General features: G+C 49.6%; 9 protein-coding genes across 9 annotated transcripts; 5 read left to right on the forward strand and 4 right to left on the reverse strand.

Annotated features, from left to right (window-relative positions):
* Positions 1–737: 737 nt before the first annotated feature.
* Positions 738–1908, forward strand: N7516_001632 (sedoheptulose-7-phosphate:D-glyceraldehyde-3-phosphate transaldolase TAL1; the record flags this gene model as incomplete). Its single annotated transcript, XM_057214352.1, has 4 exons — positions 738–795; positions 858–869; positions 939–1222; positions 1288–1908. 4 exons carry the CDS (start codon positions 738–740, stop codon positions 1906–1908), a joined length of 975 nt encoding a protein of 324 aa, XP_057076235.1.
* Positions 1909–2844: 936 nt separating this feature from the next.
* On the forward strand, positions 2845–3876 carry sod1 (superoxide dismutase SOD1; the record flags this gene model as incomplete). Its single annotated transcript, XM_057214353.1, has 5 exons — positions 2845–2857; positions 3246–3425; positions 3493–3644; positions 3703–3799; positions 3854–3876. 5 exons carry the CDS (start codon positions 2845–2847, stop codon positions 3874–3876), a joined length of 465 nt encoding a protein of 154 aa, XP_057076236.1.
* Positions 3877–4239: 363 nt separating this feature from the next.
* N7516_001634 (putative transcription factor (Snd1/p100)) lies at positions 4240–7086 on the forward strand (the record flags this gene model as incomplete). The annotated part of the gene is made up of 2 exons (XM_057214354.1): positions 4240–4377; positions 4561–7086. The coding sequence occupies 2 exons, from the start codon at positions 4240–4242 to the stop codon at positions 7084–7086; spliced, it is 2664 nt and encodes an 887-aa protein (XP_057076237.1).
* Positions 7087–7642: 556 nt separating this feature from the next.
* On the forward strand, positions 7643–9200 carry N7516_001635 (SEC14 family lipid-binding protein; the record flags this gene model as incomplete). The annotated part of the gene is made up of 4 exons (XM_057214355.1): positions 7643–7908; positions 8004–8145; positions 8212–8586; positions 8670–9200. The coding sequence occupies 4 exons, from the start codon at positions 7643–7645 to the stop codon at positions 9198–9200; spliced, it is 1314 nt and encodes a 437-aa protein (XP_057076238.1).
* Positions 9201–10372: 1172 nt separating this feature from the next.
* N7516_001636 (sterol desaturase family protein) lies at positions 10373–11056 on the forward strand (the record flags this gene model as incomplete). Its single annotated transcript, XM_057214356.1, has 1 exon — positions 10373–11056. The coding sequence occupies one exon, from the start codon at positions 10373–10375 to the stop codon at positions 11054–11056; it is 684 nt and encodes a 227-aa protein (XP_057076239.1).
* Positions 11057–11736: 680 nt separating this feature from the next.
* On the reverse strand, positions 11737–14750 carry N7516_001637 (uncharacterized protein; the record flags this gene model as incomplete). The annotated part of the gene is made up of 5 exons (XM_057214357.1): positions 11737–11821; positions 11878–12747; positions 12801–14142; positions 14202–14454; positions 14477–14750. 5 exons carry the CDS (start codon positions 14748–14750, stop codon positions 11783–11785), a joined length of 2778 nt encoding a protein of 925 aa, XP_057076240.1. The 3' UTR covers positions 11737–11782.
* A 251-nt stretch (positions 14751–15001) lies between these two features.
* N7516_001638 (uncharacterized protein) lies at positions 15002–15466 on the reverse strand (the record flags this gene model as incomplete). Its single annotated transcript, XM_057214358.1, has 3 exons — positions 15002–15228; positions 15262–15409; positions 15461–15466. 3 exons carry the CDS (start codon positions 15464–15466, stop codon positions 15002–15004), a joined length of 381 nt encoding a protein of 126 aa, XP_057076241.1.
* Positions 15467–17284: 1818 nt separating this feature from the next.
* Positions 17285–18341, reverse strand: N7516_001639 (uncharacterized protein; the record flags this gene model as incomplete). The annotated part of the gene is made up of 3 exons (XM_057214359.1): positions 17285–17401; positions 17786–18177; positions 18329–18341. The coding sequence occupies 3 exons, from the start codon at positions 18339–18341 to the stop codon at positions 17285–17287; spliced, it is 522 nt and encodes a 173-aa protein (XP_057076242.1).
* A 2744-nt stretch (positions 18342–21085) lies between these two features.
* N7516_001640 (uncharacterized protein) lies at positions 21086–22297 on the reverse strand (the record flags this gene model as incomplete). The annotated part of the gene is made up of 1 exon (XM_057214360.1): positions 21086–22297. The coding sequence occupies one exon, from the start codon at positions 22295–22297 to the stop codon at positions 21086–21088; it is 1212 nt and encodes a 403-aa protein (XP_057076243.1).
* Between the last annotated feature and the right edge of the window lie 263 nt (positions 22298–22560).

A 22560-nucleotide genomic window follows, 5' to 3' on the forward strand; every position in this document is an offset into this window, starting at 1 on the left:
GTCATCACCCCGGACTTGAGGTCAGCCCCGAGCACGGAGCGTACAGGGGAAATGATATACAACATGTTGTATGTGTAAAGTCCTTTAATAGGCTGTGGTGCTTGTGAGTTCCTTTTCAGGCAATGCCCTCGATTCGAGGGTCCATAGCCAAGGTGTTCGGAAATCAAATTTCTCCATAACTAGCCGTCAATGTGTATTTAACCGGGCCTCCGGTGAACATTACAAAGACCGATGCAGTACCTAACTAGTGGGCCGTTCGGGTTGTCCGGTCTACCATCCTCCGGTTGGGGGAAGGCGGAGCACTCTGCGCCGGATTTAGGATTGTAGCAACATCTGGTCAAGTAGGTCAATCAGAGTATATATGAAGTCATATTGGGATTGATCAATTAGAGTACTCATCAAGAGATCATGAAGATTAAAAAAAGAAGAGTAAAGAACTCAAGAAGCAATGACAAACAGAAAGAAGTTGGGATACAACATGCAAAATATTGTTGTCCACGTGAAAAGGACAGCTCTGATTTCCTGGTTGCAGCGTCATTTGCCCCACCATCCCACCTGAAAAACGGGGCAACGCCAGGTACTTCCATTTACTATAGTAATCACATACTAAATTTAAGTACCTCGCAATTCATCTGGTTCTGGTCCATGACACCACCCCTCCTTCTTAAACACTTCGCCGCCCGCCACTCTTCTTCTTTCTTCATACTCTTTCTATCTCACTCTCAATACATAAAAAAATGTCTTCTTCTCTCGAACAGCTCAAGGCCACTGGCACCGTCGTCGTTTGCGACTCTGGTAAGCTATCTATCTTATCAAGATTGCATTGAAAACAAAACACGCTAACATTCAACTTCTAGGTGACTTCGCCAGTATGTATTCCAGATTTCTACATGTGATATTGGTTCCAGCATTGAATCCCTAGCTAACATCAACCCCAGCCATTGGCAAGTACAAGCCCCAGGATGCCACCACCAACCCCTCTTTGATTCTCGCTGCTTCCAAGAAGCCCGAGTATGCCGCTCTTATCGACACTGCCGTTGCCTACGGCAAGCAGAACGGAAAGACCCTCGATGACCAGGTTGAGGCCACTCTCGACCGTCTCCTTGTTCAGTTCGGAAAGGAGATTCTTAACATCATCCCCGGAAAGGTCTCTACCGAGGTTGACGCCAAGCTCTCCTTCGATACCCAGGCTTCCGTCGACAAGGCTCTTCAGATTATCAAGGTACGTTCACAAGTTCACTCGCAATGACCTTTTCCGAGAATTCAAAGCTGACCCTTGCCACTCAGCTGTACGCCGACAACGGTATCTCCAAGGACCGTGTCCTGATCAAGATTGCCTCCACCTACGAGGGCATCAAGGCCGCTCACATCCTCCAGTCTCAGCACGGCATCAACTGCAACCTGACCCTCATGTTCTCTCTGGTTCAGGCCATTGCCGCTGCCGAGGCCGGTGCCTACCTCATCTCTCCCTTCGTTGGTCGCATTCTTGACTGGTTCAAGGCTGCCCACAAGCGCGACTACACCCCCCAGGAGGACCCCGGTGTCAAGTCCGTCCAGGACATCTACAACTACTACAAGAAGTTCGGCTACAACACCATTGTCATGGGTGCCTCTTTCCGTAACGTTGGCGAGATCACCGAGCTGGCTGGTTGTGACTACCTGACCATCTCCCCCAACCTCCTGGAGGACCTCTACAACTCCACCGAGGCCGTTCCCCAGAAGCTCAACCCCGATGGTGCCGCCAGCCTTGATATCAAGAAGCGCGAGTACCTCAACAACGAGGCTGAATTCCGCTTCGATTTCAACGAGGAGGCTATGGGTGTTGAGAAGCTCCGCGAGGGTATCTCCAAGTTCGCTGCTGATGCCGTTACCCTCAAGCAGCTTCTTGCCCAGAAGATCCAGGCTTAAATTGGGTTCTGATCTTTTGTTTTTTAATTGTTTAATTGTAAATTGGCGATCTCCCAAAAAAATTGGAATCGGTAGATACGAATTGATGAATTTGTCCTCAGTGCTATTATTATTCCCCGGTCTCGGTGTAGAAAATTAGAACTTGAGGGGTAAACTGCGGAATCTGGCCGGGTCGGCTTATTCAGACCCCCCGCACTAGTGTCTTGCAGCTATGGTGTCATTTCACTTAGGCTACTCCGTACTATGTATTGATACGGAGTAACGATAGTATTTTAAAATTGCATAGGTGAGACAGTTGTGCAACGGGACAAAAACCATAGCTTCGGAATACAATATTGTATGTAGTAGGCAGCTGCTAGTGACAGGGCAAATAACTAGAAAATCATGTTCGATGGAGTCAGCCTGTGTAATGCTTACACGTGACCGGTCAGAGTGCGGTAGCTCAAATAGGAAAACTCCACCTGCGAGGGGAAGTTCGGTAAGATAGCTGCACACATCCATTACACCTCTCTTTGTACGTATGTACGGAGAAGAAGAAACCAAGAAGTACCTAGGTATGTACAAATATTGTATTGGAGTAAATAGTAGCAATGATATGGTAATTGGTTAGACAGAACATGTATTCAATTGATTTAATTAAAAATTGAGTCCTGGAGGTGTTCAGGATGGGATTAATAATTATGTCATTTCCTAAGCTCCGACTCGCTCCCCACTTGGGAAGGTGGGGGGATGTTTTGCTGTGGTATTAGGTACCAAGTACTGGTGTTCTCAGCTTTTTTTCTACTTAAATACATGTACCTAGTACTTGGTTGATACAAGTGTAGAGTCACGTCAACATCATCCGCCTTATTATCTTCGTCCGCCCACTTCCTCTCCTCTTCCTTCACAATACTCTTCTTCAATCTACAATCTAAGAAATATCTTAAGATAATCAAAATGGTTAAGGCTGGTAAGTAATTTCCATTATTGGTTCTCTCTGGGCCATACATAAGATCTTCAGCTCCCAAGTTCCCCACGATCTGTGTGGCAAGGGGACCTTGGGTGTGAGCAGATTTGAGCACCTTGTGACCCAGATGCCAAACCCGAGCCTATCGGCTTGCATCCTCTCCTGAGCTCTCCACTGCTGTCTGGATGTCTGCCAATGTCCCTGGGACAAAACTGGGGATCATCGCTGCTCATTTGCTAGAGTGGCATTCTGATCCTGGGCCAGTGCGGCACCACCCGTTGCTAAGGCTGAGATCAGACCCCAGAGGCCTGGAGATCCAGTAACCGGCATGCCGGAGAGCCCTCGATAAGCCTTCTAGAACAATTTATTGACCATTTTTGTTTCCTTGCAGTTGCTGTCCTCCGTGGTGACGCTAAGGTCGCCGGCACCGTCACCTTCGATCAGGCTTCCGAGAGTGCCCCTACCACCATCTCCTGGAACATCACCGGCCACGACGCCAACGCTGAGCGTGCTTTCCACGTTCACCAGTTCGGTGACAACACCAACGGCTGCACCTCCGCTGGCCCTCACTGTATGTCATTCGTGATGAACTAGAACTAGAGAGGAAGAGGAAGGATCGAATACTGATTTGCTTATAGTCAACCCCTTCGGCAAGACCCACGGTGCTCCTACTGACTCCGAGCGTCACGTCGGTGACCTTGGTAACTTCCAGACCGATGCTGAGGGTAACGCCAACGGCTCCAAGCAGGACAGCCTTGTCAAGCTGATTGGTGCCGAGTCCGTTCTGGGCGTGAGTTTAGAATCGATATTTAGCATTGCTGAAACAGATTGCTAACCTAACTGTATAGCGTACTCTGGTCGTCCACGCCGGTACTGATGACCTTGGCAAGGGTGGTAACGAGGAGTCCAAGAAGACCGGTAACGCCGGTCCCCGCCCTGCTTGCGGTAAGTTCATGAAGGCGTGCTGTAGTGGAGATGAGTGCTAATAATATATTTTAGGTGTCATCGGTATTGCCGCATAAATGTGCAGCTCTATCCCTCTTTAGGCCTTGGATTTGGATATCCCCATAATTGGTGGATGAAAAATGCAGCATACTCCGTCTAGGATACATGAATGAATGCAATTTGACATGTGTATATTTTGGATATCTGTCATGATCGATGGATTGTATGATGTATAGCTTCGATGCATCGTAGACTTATTGTAGAAGCTCGGATCGGCTGACCGCTTTCCCCCACAAGTCTAAACACCGGACACGTTTCCCCTCAGGACATTCCCCTTGTTCTCAACCTCTTTTTCTCTTTCTTGTGTTTACTTTTATTCTGGTTCTGTCTTCAATCTCATCACAATTGTGCATGTGGTAGTGGAGACTGTTTCATTCAGTATGCCTTTCGAAGCCCGGGTCAAGTCCGTCCTGTCCGGTGACACGGTCGTGTTGTCGCATATCACCAACCCTTCACAAGAACGTATTCTGAGTTTGGCTTATGTCTCTGCTCCAAGATTAAGGAGAGAGGGCGATGAGGTAGGTGCATTGTTGAGATTCATTGCCTGTTGATTGCACCATTGGAAGACCAGATTGTGGCTTTCTGGGGTCTACAATTGGTCTTTCTGAGCCGTACGAGCTACGTATAGCATTGGATAAAATGGCGATGATTGAAATGGGGAGAGAACAAGAGACAAGGCTAATGGGAAGAATCAATTATAGGCATACGCCTTCCAATCCCGCGAATTCCTCCGTGAGCTCCTTGTCGGCAAAGTTATCCAGTTCCACGTCGAATACACTATCCCCACCGGTGCCAAGCGCGACTACGGTACCATCAAGCTGCCCGGTTTTGACGCCTCATTGCCTGATATCAGTGTGCAGGAGGGCTGGACACGTGTCCGCGAAGAAGCAGGCAAGCGCGCAGATGAATCCGAGGAGACCGTTGCACTCCTGGGGCGCCTGCGGGCATTGGAATCCCTCGCCCAGGACGAAGGAAAGGGAACTTGGGCTAGTGATAACGATGCCCAGATCGACACTAGCTACGAGTTGACTGGCGCTCGCGATTTGGTTAAGCGTAACTTGGGCCAGCAGCTGGAGGGTATTGTTGAGAAGGTCTTGAACGGTGACCGTGTTGTGCTGCGTGTGTTGCTCAAGCCACAGGAGCACATTCAGACTGTCATTGCTATTGCTGGTGTCCGGGCACCATCCGCTAAGCGCACGACTGCTGATGGCAAAGAGACCGCGGCTGAGCCGTTCGGTGATGAGTCACAGCAGTTTGTTGAGGAGCGATTGTTGCAGCGCAAGGTCAAGGTTTCTCTTGTTGGTGTTACGCCGCAGGGACAAATTGTTGCCACCCTCCTTCACCCCAACGGAAACATCTCTCGATTCCTTCTTGAGGCTGGTTTGGCCCGCTGCCAGGATCACCACTCCACGCTTTTGGGTCCGGACATGGCTCTTCTCCGCCAGGCGGAACTTACAGCGAAGGCTGACCGCAAGGGATTGTGGGTTAGCCACACGGGACCCACGACTGCTGGTGCCGCGGCTGTGGACTACGTTGTCACCCGTGTTTTGAATGCGGATACCCTATTCATCCGCAACAAGGCTGGTGAGGAGAAGAAGATCAGTCTCGCCAGTATCCGTCAGCCCAAGCCCTCCGACCCCAATCAGTCTCCCTATGCTGCTGAGGCGAAGGAGTACCTGCGCAAGCGGGTGATCGCCAAGCATGTCATGGTCACTGTGAACGGCAAGAAGCCTGCAAACGAGGGCTACGAGGAGCGCGAGGTGGCTACTGTTGTGCATGGTAACACCAATGTTGGTCTAGCTCTTGTGGAGGCTGGTTACTCCTCTGTAATTCGCCACCGTATGGACGACGCTGACCGGTCTCCCGACTACGATGCGCTCCTCGCCGCTGAGGCCGATGCCCAGACGGAAGGCCGTGGAATGTGGTCTTCCAAGGCTCCCAAGGCGAAGCAGGTGGTAGATTACTCAGAGAGCGTACAAAAAGCCAAGCTGGAGCTTGGTATCTTGCAGCGTCAAAAGCGTGTTCCGGCTGTCGTCGACTTTGTCAAGTCTGGCTCCCGCTTCACTGTTCTAGTTCCCCGTGACAACGCCAAACTGACTCTCGTCCTTTCCGGCATCCGTGCCCCTCGATCTTCCCGCGGGCCCAGCGACGCCGGTGAGCCTTTCGGTCAGGAGGCCCACGATCTTGCCAACCGCCGCTGCATGCAGCGCGATGTTGAGATTGACGTTGAGACCATTGACAAGGTTGGCGGATTCATCGGCAGCCTTTACATCAACAAGGAGAATTTCACAACCGTTCTGCTGGAGGAGGGTTTCGCCACCGTTCATGCATACTCCGCTGAGCAGTCTGGTCACGCCAACGAGTATTTCGCTGCTGAACAGCGGGCGAAGGATGCCCGCAAGGGTTTGTGGCACGACTGGGACCCCGTCAAGGAGGCTGCTGAGGCTGAAGAGGCCGAGGCTGCCAATGGCGCCGCAACTGGCACTGAGAGCGATGCCGCTCTCGCTCAGCGTCGCAAGGACTACCGCGATGTTATGGTTACCTACATCGACCCTACCTCCGCCAAGCTCAAGCTGCAACAGATTGGCACCGGTACGAACGCGCTCACCGAGCTGATGAGCGCTTTCCGCACATTCCACATTAACAAGGCCAACGACACCCCGCTGCCTGGTCCTCCCAAGGCCGGCGACTGGGTTGCCGCCCAATTCACCGAAGATGGTGACTGGTACCGCGCCAAGGTGCGCCGCAACGACCGCGAGAAGGAGCAGGCCGAGGTAGTCTACATCGACTACGGCAACTCCGAGATTCTGCCATGGGCATCGCTTCGCCCTCTCACCCAACCCCAATTCTCTGGCCAGACCCTCCGCCCCCAGGCCGTTGATGCAGTCCTCTCTCTCCTGCAATTCCCCACCTCCGAGGATTACCTTGAGGACGCCGTCGGCTTCGTCGGCGACCAGACCTTCGACCGCCAGCTCGTCGCCAACGTTGACCACGTTGACCAGGACGGTACCCTGCACGTCACTCTCCTCGACCCTTCGGCTTCCAAGAACTTGGACAACAGCATCAACGCCGACATCGTTCATGAGGGTATGGCTATGGTACCCCGCAAGCTGAAGGCGTGGGAGCGCGCCTCCGTCGATACCCTCTCCAACCTGCGCACACTTGAGGACGAGGCTAAGTCTGAGCGCCGCGGTATGTGGGAGTACGGTGATCTGACCGAGGACTAATTATCTTTGTATTTATTTGAATATTGAGCTGTATGAGGGCGATCTGTACAGATATTGTTGGGGTTGGCTCTATGATTAGCATCTGTGCCGTGTATACTGAGATATGGGTGCTTGGTTTAATTTTGGCCAGAATTTTATTGCATTTTTGTGTTTTTTCATGACATCTCCCTATCCATTACCAGGGCTGTCCATTACCAGGGCTGGCCTACCTTGGTTGATCCTGCCGATTAGCTTTGTTGATCGATGGGTCTACGATGTACTTCGGCAGATATGCTTTGGCAGAAATATATCTCAACGACATTCAACATTCTCAAAATAGACCTAAATCTCACCTAAATCTGCCCCCTCCACCCCCAAAATGTGTGATAGGAAAGAGAGATGTATACGATGTATCACAAAATAGAATCAACCCCCCCAGAAAAAGCACCGACCCCGGGACCAACCACCGTCAGGTATATTTCACCGCCTCTTTCCCTCCGCCAATTCCGAGATCTGTTTTATAAGGTCGATCTCTCCTTCAAAAAAGTAAACAAAACTTATGAGATAAGAGTTCACCATGTTTTGGGGCAACAAAACTCCGCAGGACTCCGAGCCGGACCTGGCGCGCACCGATTCCTCGAAGAACGATCCCGCCACTTCCGCCTCACAAGCTTCTGGCACCGCATGGCTCACCGGACACTTGCACCACCTTACCCCGGAGCAGGAGGAGAAGCTGCAGGAATTTAAGGCATTGTGCGCTGAGCGTAAATACTACACCCCTGCTGTGGAACAAGCAGACGGCGTCGAGGCGAAGCCCGCCAGCCAGGACGATGCGACTTTACTGTATGTGGCGCGTCCACACTAGACCCCAATACAGCTAGCAATGGAATGAATGAAACAGGATGATCGAGTGCTGACCACATTGATTATTTGCGCAGGCGATTCCTTCGAGCTCGCAGGTTTGATGTCGAGGGCGCATGGGCCCAATTCAAAGACACCGAAGACTGGCGCAAAGACAACGCCATTGAGAAGCTATATGAGAATATCAGCGTGGACTCATACGAGGCCGCTCGACGGATGGTGCGTCTTATAATCGTTTCCAAACGAACAACCAGATCCCGTTGCTGACGTTTACTCTTTCTACAGTATCCCCAATGGACAGGCCGTCGCGATCGTCGCGGAATCCCTGTCTACGTCTTCCAGATCCGCCACCTGGATAACAAGGCCGTCGCCGCTTACAACTCCACCATGACTAGTGGTACACCCGAAACCCACAAATCATCCACAGTCCCTGCGCGTTTGTTGAACCTCTTCGCTTTGTATGAGAACCTTCTCCGGTTCGTGATGCCGCTTGCCTCGGCACTGCCACGTCCGAACCCGGAGACGCCTATCGTGACCTCGACCAATATCGTGGATGTCAGCGGTGTCGGGCTGAAGCAGTTCTGGAACTTGAAGAGTCATATGCAGGATGCTAGTGTTTTGGCCACGGCCCATTACCCCGAGACATTAGATCGAATCTTTGTATGTTGTCTAATCGCCGGTCTACTCCGTCCGGGGGGCTTTTGCCGTTGAAGAGAAGATTCGTGGAACTAACCCACTGTTAGATTATCGGAGCACCCGCATTCTTCCCAACCGTCTGGGGCTGGATCAAGCGCTGGTTCGACCCCGGAACCACCTCGAAGATCTTCATTCTCTCCGCCGCAGAGGTCGAGCCCACTCTCACTTCCTTCATGGAGCCATCCAGCATCCCCAAGTCATACGGCGGCGACCTGGACTGGTCGTGGGGCGAGATGCCTAACCTGGACGATCCCAGCCGTGAACTGCTCCGCGGCATCGAGCAACCTCTCGCCAACGGCCAGACACGGAAGGATATCCTCAAGGGCCCTGTGTTGTTCAACGCTGATCACCTCCAGGTGCTGGGCACTGTGGATGGAAAGGAGAGGAGGGAAATCGTTCCCATCCCGAAGACGCAGGCTTCAGTTGAGTCGGAGGCCAACTCCGCGGATTCCGCAGAGAAGGCGCCGCTTAATGGTGCAGAGACTAATGTAGACGATAGTGAGAAGACTATTGACGATGTGGCGGTTAAGGTCAATCAGTTAGCTGTGGATGAGACAAAGAATACTGTTGCCGCATAGAGCACATAGAAATATAGGCGGCAGGAATAATCGTGTTGGGGTTTGTGTTTGGACATACTGTAGCCATGTGATATAGCACAAGATAGGCAGATCTCAATACCGAGGCATATTTCTTTCTATGTGTTTTTGTTCGTGGATAGCTGTCTGCCTGGTTTGTATTACAAAGTATGTAGGAGATTTCATGTGGTTGCACACGCATCTATTGCATATTATCAATAACATATTTAGGTATGTGTTTTCTGGTTTTATCTTCTCAACATTTATATATGTGTATGGGTTCTCCCAAGACGACGTCAATATAAGAGAAGACATTCCATTATATTAGAATATCGTGTTAGATAGAGCTACTCCACGGCTATATCGCGGCACAAACCAAGAGAGGAGACCCAGCAGCGAAGGATCGATATACGGGAGGATCTATACGTCTATATATATCTGAGCATTATGCTCAGATAGACCAGGCTCCGATATATATAGTGCATAACATGACACTATTGGAGATGTTATATTATTCAAGATAACAATATATATATATTTTTATATGTCTTTTTAGATGTCCTTCCTCAATGATATATTTAGAAGGATAGAATACGACTTGTGTCTAGCTTTATATTATAAACCAGTCTCAATAGAAGATCATGAAATATCTACAACATAGGAACCTTCAGGGCTCAGTCGGATGTATGTAAGTTGACCAATTAGGAATAAGGGCTTTGGTTGACCACATGACTCGACAGGGCAATGTCTCCACACCCACATCTATACGACCGAATACGTTGGACATCTAGAATCAGATCCTGATTAGCCAAAGAAACAGAATTTACTCATGAATTTCTTCGTATCATGATATCATTCCCGAATGAGCCCGAAACAAGAATATGAGGCAACCATGTTGAGCCCAAGCGCTAGTTAACGCGCTAAAACGGCCATGTTGTTGGGAAAGAGTCCAAGACAAGATATGATCGACGCCATGCTCCAATCTAGCCAAACGTCCGAGGCTCATTTTGCGGGGAGCATGAAAGAAGTGGGCTTTCTTCACATGTGCCGAGTGTCGTCGCGCCAATGCCCGAACGACTGGGGATTAAAACCCACCAATCCACCCCCGTACCTAGGGGTTTATATTGAGGTGAGGTTGTGAATTTCGACCCCCTTATCCAGTTAACGAATTAGCCATGAATCGTAATGCAAAGGACTCGATGAAGTCCACCTGGCGGCACCAAGCCCGCTCAGAATGGACTCTCTTCCACTGGTTCTACGAACTACTCGGCATCCACCCAGAACATCTCGACAAGAACATCCCCATTCATTTAAAGGAAGACGCCGTGCCCTACGTGCCCGACTGGTCCATGCACCGCTGGGTACTCACGCACGCCGCCATCCCCCTCCTTATACACCACGCCTACGTGGAGTTCACCGGCCACAACCTCAGCGCCTGGGGCGCCTTCTTCCTATACGGCGTCGGGTTCAAAGCAATCGCCATCCACGAACTTCACGTCCTCCGACGTCTAGGACACCAGCATGGCTTCCTAGATGGCGATAAGCACGCTCGCGATGGCGTCCCAGACGTCGGCGTCGCAAAGGTCGTCCGCTCGCTCTTGTCGACAAGTACCTTCCGTCCAATGTTTACCGTCTTCATCGCATACCACGCAACACACCCGCCCTCAACCATGAGTTTCGTCTGGCTGCCCCTCGAAGCCGGGCTGTACGGGATCATCCTCGATTTCTGGTTCTACTGGTACCACCGGGTGATGCACGATGTCGGTGCGTTGTGGAAATACCACCGCACCCACCACCTAACGAAGCACCCGAACCCGTTGTTAACGCTATACGCGGATACGGAGCAGGAGTTTTTTTGATATCCTTGGTATCCCACTTATGACTTATTTCAGTATGCGGTTTATGGGGCTGCCGATGGGGTTCTATGAATGGTGGGTTTGTCATCAGTATGTGGTGTTTGCGGAGTTGGCGGGGCATAGTGGGTTGCGGGTTCATGCTACGCCGCCGTCGACGTTGAGTTGGGCTTTGCGTTGGTTTGATGCGGAGCTTGTTATTGAGGATCATGATTTGCATCATCGGAAGGGTTGGAGGAAGAGTCATAATTATGGGAAGCAGACGAGGCTTTGGGATCGGATTTTTGGGACTTGTACTGATCGCATTGAGTCTGTTGAGCACAATGTTGATTATGTCAATTCGTCGCCTATGCCGTTGTATTGATATTGGCTTTATTGGCGATTTGATTTCTTTTGGGTTGGAAATTCAGTACATATCAAGCCTGTACAGTTGCGGAGGATTGTTGATATTGGTTGGTCTTGTTTTCTTTTGTTATACTGTTGATATGACGTTGAATCTCTTGGATATTATGTCTACGAATGAATGAAATGTTTCCCATGACCGATGACTCTCTGTATAAACATCAGACTGCAGCTTCTTTCGAGCACATCCACTTGACTTCAGTACAGTGTGACCAATGTTCGCAGTGGGATGCGAGTTTTTAGTATGTTTGCTACTGGAAAGTTCGACAGGCAAAGTATGTATTACAGTCTAAAGCACAATGGGATATCTGGTATATGAGCCTAGAAGGCCTAAGCCCTCCACAGGGCATTAACCTGCTTCCTCCGAGTCTAGAGAAGATAATTAGCAAATGTGCCCGGAGAAAAGAACTAGACAGAAAACTTACCATCGGAGCCAAAACAGTGACACCCGCTCCGAGTGCCACGACAGTGAGAACGAGCTGCAGCTTGGAGAAGCTCTTGCCAAGGATATCAAATGCCTGGCTGGGCGTGGCTCGGGTACCGTAAATATCGCTTCCGTAAGCGAAGATAAGACTGGTGCTTTCCAACAGGGTAGGGCAAGAGAGCACGGCCTTGATGCCGGCGACATCGCGTGTATGCGAGAGGTACCATTTACCATCGAAGTCTAGGTAGGGCGCGTAGCGGAACAGACCTTCTTCGGCCTCAGCCGTGGTGGGGTCACGGTCGACAGGGCGGCGGGGGTCAAGGACGGGGCGAGGAATGCCAACGAGAGAGTTGGAGGAGGGTAGAGTGCAGAGAAGCTGGCGGGTGGTAATTCCCTGGCGCGTTTGAGTGACGGCCATGTGGGAGATGGGTTCGGGGATCATGAAGGCCTGGGAGATGACGTGGGGCAACGGGAGGGTGGCGGTGCTGGAGTAGTTGGTGGTAGAGTCAAGCACACCGCGGTCGTTGGGGAAGGGAGATTCGTAGAGTTCCGAGATGACTAGTTGGTAGCCTTTGGCGGACGACTCACTGCCGTCAACGTCGCCCCAGAATGAGTAGGCGAACCAGTTCTCGGACATCACGGATGCGATGGGCTGCTTGGAGTCCACGCCCGCTTGGGTAACTGCGTGAAGCACCTTTCCGGAGACTCCGTCTAGAAGGTAGAAACTGGCGGTGTGGGTCTGCTCGTTCACTGCAGTCACCAGGGCAAGGTTGGGGTTGAGGTACTTGTAAAGGACCGAGCGGTTTCCAAGGACTCTGCCGATAGATGCAACAGGATCATGGGCAGGGCGAGCGGTCGCTTCGACGACCTTCTGTCCGGAGGGGGAACAAATTCCCACACAGGAGTTTTGTTATCCTTTGCAACCCAGCCGAGGACTCGGCCATCAACGCTGGTGGTTACCAAGAACCCATCTTCGTCGGCAAATGCAGTGATTGGGGTACCATCTTCACTGACACCGACTGTAGCCAGCGAACTTCCATCCTGCGCCCCGAAGACAGCAATCGAGTGGAGTTTGCTGTTAGATGATTCGATGCGTGAAACAATCTCTCCGGTCGACACATCCACAGTCACAGAGCTTCCGTCGTCGGAGTAGATGGTCGCGACTCCTGGTGAAGCCAAAATAGCTTTCACATTCCACTGCGATGTCTCCACTGCCTGGATGCCCCACGAAACGGCGCCGTGGTTTCCAGTATCCAAGGCGTACACATGGCCGTTCTTGGTGGCGACAATAACTGATTTGGCAACACCAAAGCTGTCCAGGTTGGACACTTCGTCAGTCAAGATACTGCTCAGAATGCGCTTAGGAAGATCCTTGAGCCAGTCGGGTAGATGTTCCAAGTCCCGGACATGACGCTTCACCCGGTGTAGGTACGCGCCGTACAAAGTGTCGTGGCCCTCGATCTCCAGCTCATGAGCTAAATCCTCTTGAGTATCAGTTTCCGCCCAGGTAGCTGCGACAGCATCAATAAGACCCTCGTGCCGAGTCCACTCGATCTGGCCATTTCGGATAAGTTGCCAATCTCCGTGCTTCCGGAAAAGCGCTGACCTAACAGCCACAGATTTTCCTTTAGCAACAACCTCGGATACTGAGTGAAGGGCAATGTTAGAAGAAGGCTTCTGCAGATCCCATCGTCCCAGAATTCCATGAGAGGCGGATGATACAACAGTGGCTTCCTGGTCCGTGATTCGAGTGAAATAGACATTAGCGTCAATGACACTGGCCGCGACCGCCGACTGGCCGGGCAGATAGGGCAGCCTGTAAGCCTTGGTGACCTTAGCAGACACCAAGTCCACATGGTAAACCTCAGCCCAGGCCCCGGACTCGGTTTCAAAGTGGACCAAGAAATGGGGCAAGGCGTTAAGATGTTGGGGAGCGTGGACTGTGATCTTTCGAATTTCGGAGCCAGTGGTATTGTCAATGGCAATAGAGGTGATTTCCTTGGTACCAATAACATTGACCTTCAGGGACTTTTGCGATTTGTCGGCCCAGACGATGATAGGCGAGGCGGAATTAGCGCCCACATAGAGGACGGACTCCGAGGTAGCTACATCAGCCTCGGAGTTCAGAATCTGTTGACGAATTTGTTGTCCAGTCAATGGGTCCAAAACAGTGACCTTGATCTTGAAGCCCTTCAGCATACCCGACTGGAGTGAGATATAGAAGATCTCGGTGGAAGAAGACGACACTTGGAACGGAAGGTCGCCACTAGCAGAACAACTCATTAGCTTGCGACTTGTCAAAAAAAGGTCGAAGACAAAACCGACCTTGCATCCTTGAATTCCCACACCGACTTTCCAGTGTTTCCATCCAGACGTCTCACAATTCCGGTGCCCTCACTAGCAATCACAGCAATCGTGTCTCTCACCCCGAAGGTCGCGGTAGCATCCACAAGCTCCAACAGCTCAAGATCGGCAACCGCACCCTGTGAAACCTGATTCTCCCATCCCAATTTTCCATCTTGGGCACCCCAAGATGCGATGTAGTTACCCATCGTAGCTACAACGGCATCATTTCCATCTAAACCGCGCAAGAGACCCACCCCATGTGAGGGCGAGTCCGCCGACCGCGAGATGTTCTGGCGCCATACCAGCGTGCCATCGCGGGGGGTTCACGGCCCCCACAAGGAGCTTGTCGGATAGGGTGTAAAGGAGGGAGGCATTTGAAGATGTGGATGGCTTGAGGAAGAATGTCGAGTCGGGGGATGGGGTGCCGAGGAGAGCGTGGTGGAAGTCAATATGGTTAACCTCGTCAGAGTAGATGGCCGCCGCGGTCGATAAGCACGCGGAGAAAAAGAGCGCCGGCTGGAGCCACATTTTGACGAATGGCTCTTGTTAAAGCATGGAAGAGGGGAGGTGGGAGGTGATGTAGAATGGATGTTGTCAATAAACTTTGGCGGAGTCCGGGCGGTGATAACCATCGATAACGCTCGTCCCTCATTCCTCATTGCCTGCGAGAAGCACGAATATCACGACGGATATTTGACAGCATGGTTTCGATATCCTGGCACTGTTGATTGGATATCAAAGTCTGACCATCACCATAGTTCTCAAGTACTTGATTCCCATCACGTAGCACAAAAAACTCGGTCCTGAACCCCACGCAAACCATTCCCCATACTCCGTAGATCTCCGGTCAAGTCGGGCTGCACGTGTCTCTCCCTCAGCATATAATTTAGTAACTGAGATTTCGCACGCTCCCAAGAAGACCTTTTGGGCCCGCCCTTCGCTTTCGATGGTCGTTTGTTTTCGATAAACAGGACTTTTGCTTTCCTTCCATTGCGTACCAAGCTAACTGTCACGTTTGATTTTATTCTCGAATACTCACCTATCCTAGCTTCTCGCTCGCACCCGAAGTTGTCCCGTAGAGGGAAGTAAAATTGGGCAATATTTAGCCACATGTTATCAACTTTGTCTTCCTTGCAATTCGGCGTGACATCGTCCATATAGGAACGAATCACAGGGTGTGTTGCGTACTAGCAAGGTTAGTCTTAAGCACATTTCTGCTTGACACTTCAGAGACTTACTGCCATGGCTTGATGTTCTCAACTTGACACAGGGCTATTGTTTTGATGTTAGCATCGAAGTCACCATGTAAGGGCCGAGTATCCTCCAGAGTTTGATACTCACTGAATCAATGTGTGTTTATCTGGTCAATGTATGAGAATTGTAGGTTTAACTGGAAGATACTTGTCCTAAGAATTTGATGTATCAAGCAACCTGCGTGCGAAGAATCATATTGAGTATGCTGACTGTGATATCCGAATTTATGGACGTGGCATTACAATGCTCATTGAGCTCTCTTTCTACGAATAAGACACGGATATCTACCTAGGTAAATGGCATCAATCAATCAATCAATCAATCAAAACTCTACTGGATTGGTGCAGCCTTACTAGGCACTTGATCTCGGGACCACATACCTTAGTCTTCTCTTCTCTCCTAGCGCAATCTAGAGCTTTCCAGTTACACCTACTGCTTCTCTCTAAGAATAGTCTAGAACTTAACTTCTTTAACCACCTACTCGATCAACCATTTCATATTACACCATGCATCTCGACGTCCACGTAGACCTCTCTTGACATGTATAAGCCCTGAAGCTCTATTCATTTAACCTTCCTTTCTACGCTCTATAGGCCGCCCCATCAAATCCATTGTCCCATCTTAATCGTCATCGTCGATATCAGCGCCTCTCTTGGCCACACACCAACAAGCTAGGCCACACCCACCTACAAACGGTGTCACCTACGCAGTTCCAACACTAGCCAGCGGTCTCAATAAACAACGTGCCCCTCTATTCTCAACGGTGCTACTACAGCGATTGCGCATCACCGGGAGCTCTATAATACGTAAAAACAACCCGTTTGCCGCCTAGGTTCAGAAAAGAGGGCGGACTATTCGGGGGGACACTTAGATACATGGTTTTATATTCGTAGGGCGGTGTCAAATCCATTGTATAGAACATAGCTTCTTCAGCTACCCAATACTCATATCACACCATACATCATGTAGAACTCTCTTATCATATACGCAGCAGTACATAGGACTGGTTACTCCAGGTAGGTTGAAGATGGCCATCGTTAGCACTACCCATGGTAGCCCTGGAGTGTGGGAATCAGCGATTTGCTTGGAGCCTGGGCATGGAAAGCACCCGTGGGCAGCATTTGGTGAAGCAGAAGCAACAGGGGAATAGATACGAATGTAAACGTAACGATGGAAAAGAAGACGCTAGGAGGGGTCTACGTGGTGGACGTCGAAGTGCATGGTGCAATGTGAGCTTGATAGATTGTTGAAGAAGTTAACTACTGAGAGACTGAGAAATCTGACACCCTCCACGAACATGGAACCATGGACTCGTGATGACCCCCCACGAAGCAAACCTAGTTGTCGAAAAGGTTGTTGTAGCGTGCGATATGGTTGCTAAGAAGAGCATTGGCTGTGGTGGGCTTGTTTGTAGTAGTAGGAATGTTGACCGCGTTAGCTGGCGGATGGAGAGGTGCGTCGAAGGAGAGGCACTTGTTGAAGTTATGGTACGTTGAAAGAGAGGCACTTGGTTGTTGTGTAGGTGCGTCGAATGGAGAGGCACTTGGCCGCGTGGGTAGCGGATAGAGATATGCGTCGAAGAGAGACGCACTTGTTACTGTGGTGGTGTGCGTCGAATAGAGAGGTACTGGACTGTTGTATAGATACGAATAGAGAGGCACTTGGCCGCGTGGTTAGCGGATGGGGTTATACGTCGAATGGAGAGGCACTTTGTTTGGGATGATAGCGCTTGATAAGGGCTGAGAACCTATGCGCGTTTGTTTGTTTTGATGACGGTGATACCGTTTGTAGGTGTTTGTAGGCGTGGCCTAGCCGGTGATGTCGATGTCGATGTCGATGTCGATGGGGACGATGGTGACGATGGTGACGACGGCGTCGATGGAGGGGCCGATGGAGGTTGAATAGAGCATCCAGGGGCTCATAACCTGTTAGGAGAGGTCTACGTGGTGGACGTCAAAGTGCATGGTTCAATGTGAGCTTGATAGATTGTTGAAGAAGTTAACTACCGAGAGACTGAGAAATCTGACAGAAGATATTGAAATTTCACACAACAAGCTAAACACGCAGCTAAAAGAAAAACATCCAGATCTTGACCTATAAGAGTTGAATTCCCTCACATGGTCAGCTCTCCAACTACACCAGCCAATCTCTATTAAAGCCAGAGCCCTTGATTAGTAGGATTTGAGTCCAGCTAGGAATGCAATTTGTCAGTTGCTATTGCTAGTCCTATGAGTTTGCAATACTGTAGGCATTACTATTAGTATGACATTCACAAGAATCTGAACAGGCTGGCGATTAGCACGACTTACATCGAAATCCACCGAAAGGCCTAATATCTCATTGTCCGTTGAAATCCGCACGGGTCCGCGGAAATCCACCGATCTATCAACGGGCTTGCCAATCCAATTGTTCATTTTCTCGAAAAGCGGAAGGATTGCGCGAACACCTCCTTCTCCAATCATCACCTCGAATCCCTTAAGTGGCCTTTCTTGAAGATCAATCATAATTCGACTTCCCGGAAGACGATATCCAAGAACGGTGTTTGGCTTATCACTAGGATAAATAAGCTCCAAGCCGGCGACATAAGTGAGTCTGGAGTCTGGGGGTGAGCGAGGGTCTGAAAGAACAGAGATAGCGAGTCCCACAATATCCCTAGAGAAGGGAACCGATTGAGTCGATGGTTCATGATGGGCAAAGCACCCTGAACACAATTTTCGATTAGCTCCATTTAGCAATCCCCAAGTTCCCCTATGGCAACTTATCTTCCCAGCAGCTTTTTTCCATTGTAGAGACTCTATATTGCCAAGTTGAGTGTGCAATCGAAGATTCTGTTCTCTGGTCATGATACAGACATCTCTCAGCCATTTGTTATTGCGCCAATGCTGTCTTCTATATCCGAGCTCAGGGTGTAATTTAGAAAGGTTGTGAGTACAACGGTAAACCAGTCGCCAGTCTCTTGCACGCTGGATATCTTCGGTAAGAAAGGCAAGGTAACCTCTATCGCCATGTATAAAAAACCTTGTTTTCCAGAACGCTTGATCTTCGAAGATATCTGCCATTGCCCTTGAACAGAATCGTAGGTTGAGGAAGTCCACTGTTGATAGATAAGTTGCAATTTCCAATCTTATTTCAAGTGGAATCCGTTCAAAGTGGTGTTCATTCGCAGAATTTCCACGTAGAACATATCCTCCATCCATGACTGGCAAGGCCTGAGCAGCTGCGCGAAACCCCGCGTTCCGGAAGCATTGATTGAATTTCGGCGGGTTAGATGCAAAGCCTGCGATATAGGCCAACGTTAGAAAAATAAAAATTGACTTTCTTTGCTATGATACAATGGAACGATCACCTGGACTCACGCATGTTACTGGTCTGAATATCGTTATGCGATTGCCAGGGACTTTCTCTTAGGGTTTCGAGTAACCTCTCCAGGCTCAATTCGCCACTTTTGAACTGTTTCGAGAGAAGCACCCAACAACGCCTATGAATCAAAAATCCATCTGGCGGATTTGGCGGGGAGCTCTCTAGTAATCTGTAAACCTCGTCCCATCTTCCTTCATATTCGCTTGCACCCCCAGAGACGTCAGTCCGCTGAACACCAGATGCAGTCAAATGAACTAAGCACCAATTAGCAAGTACTTCCAACAAGCAGCAGATTCACAGAAGAAGGACTGGCGCACTTAAAAACGAAGGGGTTGACGCGATGATTAGCCCGCATGATACACAAGAGCGTTGGAAGATGTCAGCCAGGGTTGAGGTCATCTTGGCTGTCTGACTTCTTGGTGATCTTGAAGTTATTTTCGTGGGAAATATTGAACTTTGGTTATTTGTCGCTTACCTTAGTCTCACTATCATTATTGCATCACTAACTATACAGGGCATTGAAGGTCTATGAAGTTCGGGAGAGTTATTTAAAATTTAGCTCGCCAACCAAGCTCTAGAGTATATATAATGTAACCTACACAAGCCTCCAAAGCAACAAACCACAATTTTGCCTATAGTCACCTTCTCCTCGGCCTTGTAGTAGAATACGGTGCTCTACTCGGGAATAATACTATAGAAGATCTCATCAAATGAATTCGTTAAATTATATTACAGCGGCAGAGGAAGTATTTGACTGAACTGATTTTATCGAGTCTGCGAACCAAACAAGTATAGAGTTCAAGGTCTAGACGAGATGAGAATGACTATCCGCACACCCTTAGCGTCAGTTTTTACTAACCGCATACCCCTAGTCCATTTTGGGTATAGTATTTCTTAGTCAACCATTTGTCATGCTCTGTGTATTATAACATGGTATTCCCATAGTAAATGACACATTTATCACATGACCTTTGACCTTGCATAGCCCTACCCTCCCCACATTGACAATTCCACCTTACCATAATTAATTCAATTCCACTTTTGAAGCTATTCATAGATCTCAATTTGTATACATACTGTATAAATCGCACTTTGTTGCGGGCCGGAATCGCTTCCGCTGTCTCTTTTCCTCCGGGACTGGGGCTCTTTTCGATGGAGTCAAACTACATTTTAACCAGCACTTCCTCCCTGGTTTCGTACGGTCGCATACGATAGAGAAGCCCTCGGTGGCGGCCTAATTGTTGAGGGTAAGAAGGGCTTCTTCTGAAGAGGCGAATCGATAGACTGGGGGGGCGGAATCCCATGGTTCGTAGGTCTCGGTAGGGAGGGGTGATGCTTCATAGTAGGGATCCATGATCTGTGAATAGCTTCAAAAGTGGAATTGAATTAATTATGGTAAGGTGGAATTGTCAATGTGGGGAGGGTAGGGCTATGCAAGGTCAAAGGTCATGTGATAAATGTGTCATTTACTATGGGAATACCATGTTATAATACACAGAGCATGACAAATGGTTGACTAAGAAATACTATACCCAAAATGGACTAGGGGTATGCGGTTAGTAAAAACTGACGCTAAGGGTGTGCGGATAGTCATTCTCAGACGAGATTCTATATCTTATTACCCGTGCGACTTGAATCTTAGATTATACTTTATAGGTAGCTGTTCAGAAAATTACAAAACCTTCTGGTGGCTGCTCATCGAGCATCGAGCCTATCTAGCAATCTTCTGCCTCCGCTTGGTTGCTCTGTAGGACAAGTTGTTGTGGTGGACTTCGGCCCTCGCCAGAGTAGACAGTCCAAGGGTAGATCGCTCTTATTCGCAATAAACTCTCTCCCTCCTCTCTTACTAGCCCTTATATTATGGACGCCACAATAGGTTATGAGGCCCTCGCTTTTTGAGCATCTTTTTCTTTTTATCTTTAAGGAGATAATTTATATTCATCCCGTTTATTTTTGACCTCACCTATACACCTAAAAATACATCTAAGAAGAACATCTAAAAAGACATGTTAAGGCCGCACAAACAGCCGACTATTCTTATATTCTTGATCCGTAAATAATAGAAAAATTGTATGTTGTGCCTCAGTAGGTACTAGCTTCCGAGCAACATATCCCAGCAAAATCCCCAATTACACTAGTTGCCATATTTGACAGCGGAGGAGTTTAGTAACCACTGTCCTTCTTCAGGTAATCTAAAGTGATACCTAGATTAGCATATAATTCTCGAAGTCTTTCAGCAGAAATAAGGATCACGAACCTTGAGCCTTGTCCAGGATCTTGCTACCAATGCTGCCGCTGGAGGAGTCATTTTTACTACTGCCGTAGCTATCCTGGTCACGACCAGAGCTAGACTTGTTTCCGCTGCCGTAGCTGGAGGAATTGTTGTTGTTGCCGTAGCTGGAAGAGTCGTTGTTGCTGCCGTAGCTGTCATTCTTGGATCCAGAGCTAGAGTTGTTGCCGTAGCTGGAGGAGTCGTTGTTGCTGCCGTAGCTATCCTTCTTGGAAGAGTTGTTGCCGTAGCTAGACGAGTCATTGTTGCTTCCGTAGCTGTCCTTCTTGGAGTTGCCGCCGTAGCTGGAAGAGTCGTTGCTGTTACCGTAGCTAGAGGAGTCGTTGTTGCTGCCGTAGCTATCCTTCTTGGAGTTGCCACCATAGCTGGAAGAGTCGTTGTTGCTGCTACCGTAGCTGTCTTGCTTGTTTCCGGAGCTGGACTTGTTGCCGTAGCTGGAAGAGTCGTTGTTGCTGCTACCGTAGCTGTCTTGCTTGTTTCCGGAGCTGGACTTGTTGCCGTAGCTGGAGTCATTGCCACCGTAGCTGGAGGAGTCGTTGTTGTTGCTGCTGCCGTAGCTATCCTTCTTGGAGTTGCCACCGTAGCTGGAAGAGTCGTTGTTGCTGCTACCGTAGCTGTCTTGTTTGTTTCCAGAGCTAGACTTGTTGCCGTAGCTGGAGTCATTGCCACCGTAGCTGGAGGAGTCGTTGTTGTTGCTGCTGCCGTAGCTATCCTTCTTGGAGTTGCCACCGTAGCTGGAAGAGTCGTTGTTGCTTCCGTAGCTGTCCTTCTTGGATCCAGAGCTGGTGTTGCTGCTGCCGTAGCTGTCCTGATCGCGACCAGAGCTAGACTTGTTTCCGCTGCCATAGCTGGAAGAGTCGTTGTTGCTTCCGTAGCTGTCCTTCTTGGATCCAGAGCTGGTGTTGCTGCTGTCGTAGCTGTCCTGATCGCGACCAGAGCTGGACTTGTTTCCGCTGCCATAGCTGGAAGAGTCGTTGTTGCCGCGGCCGTAGCTGGAGGAGTCATTGTTGCTGCTGCCATAGCTATCCTGGTTGCGACCAGAGCTGGACTTGTTTCCGCTGCCGTAGCTGGAGGAATCATTGTTGTTGCCGTAGCTAGAGGAGTCGTTGCCACCGTAGCCGGAGCTCTGGTTGCCACTGCCGTAGCTGTCGGACTCGTTGCGGTAAGACATTTTGGAGGGGTTGTTTTAGGGGATTTGGGTTATGTTCGGATTGAGAGGATGAATTGATCTCGGAAGCAAGAGGATATAGTGATGATTTATAGGGGTACAATGTTTACCCCAACAGAAGGCGAGCGCTATATTTATCTCTCGCCAGGAACAAATGGAATCGAAGAGAATCGCCCCTCTCCCCTCCATAAACTCCATAAACCCCTCAATGACAACATGGTGGACGAGCAAGACGAGCAGGGGCCAATGGTCGTGGCACGGAGAAG

The sequence above is a fragment of the Penicillium verrucosum genome (assembly GCF_028828655.1).
Source record: "Penicillium verrucosum strain IBT 35672 chromosome Unknown utg000001l_segment0_segment0, whole genome shotgun sequence".
NCBI classification, from domain to species: domain Eukaryota; kingdom Fungi; phylum Ascomycota; class Eurotiomycetes; order Eurotiales; family Aspergillaceae; genus Penicillium; species Penicillium verrucosum.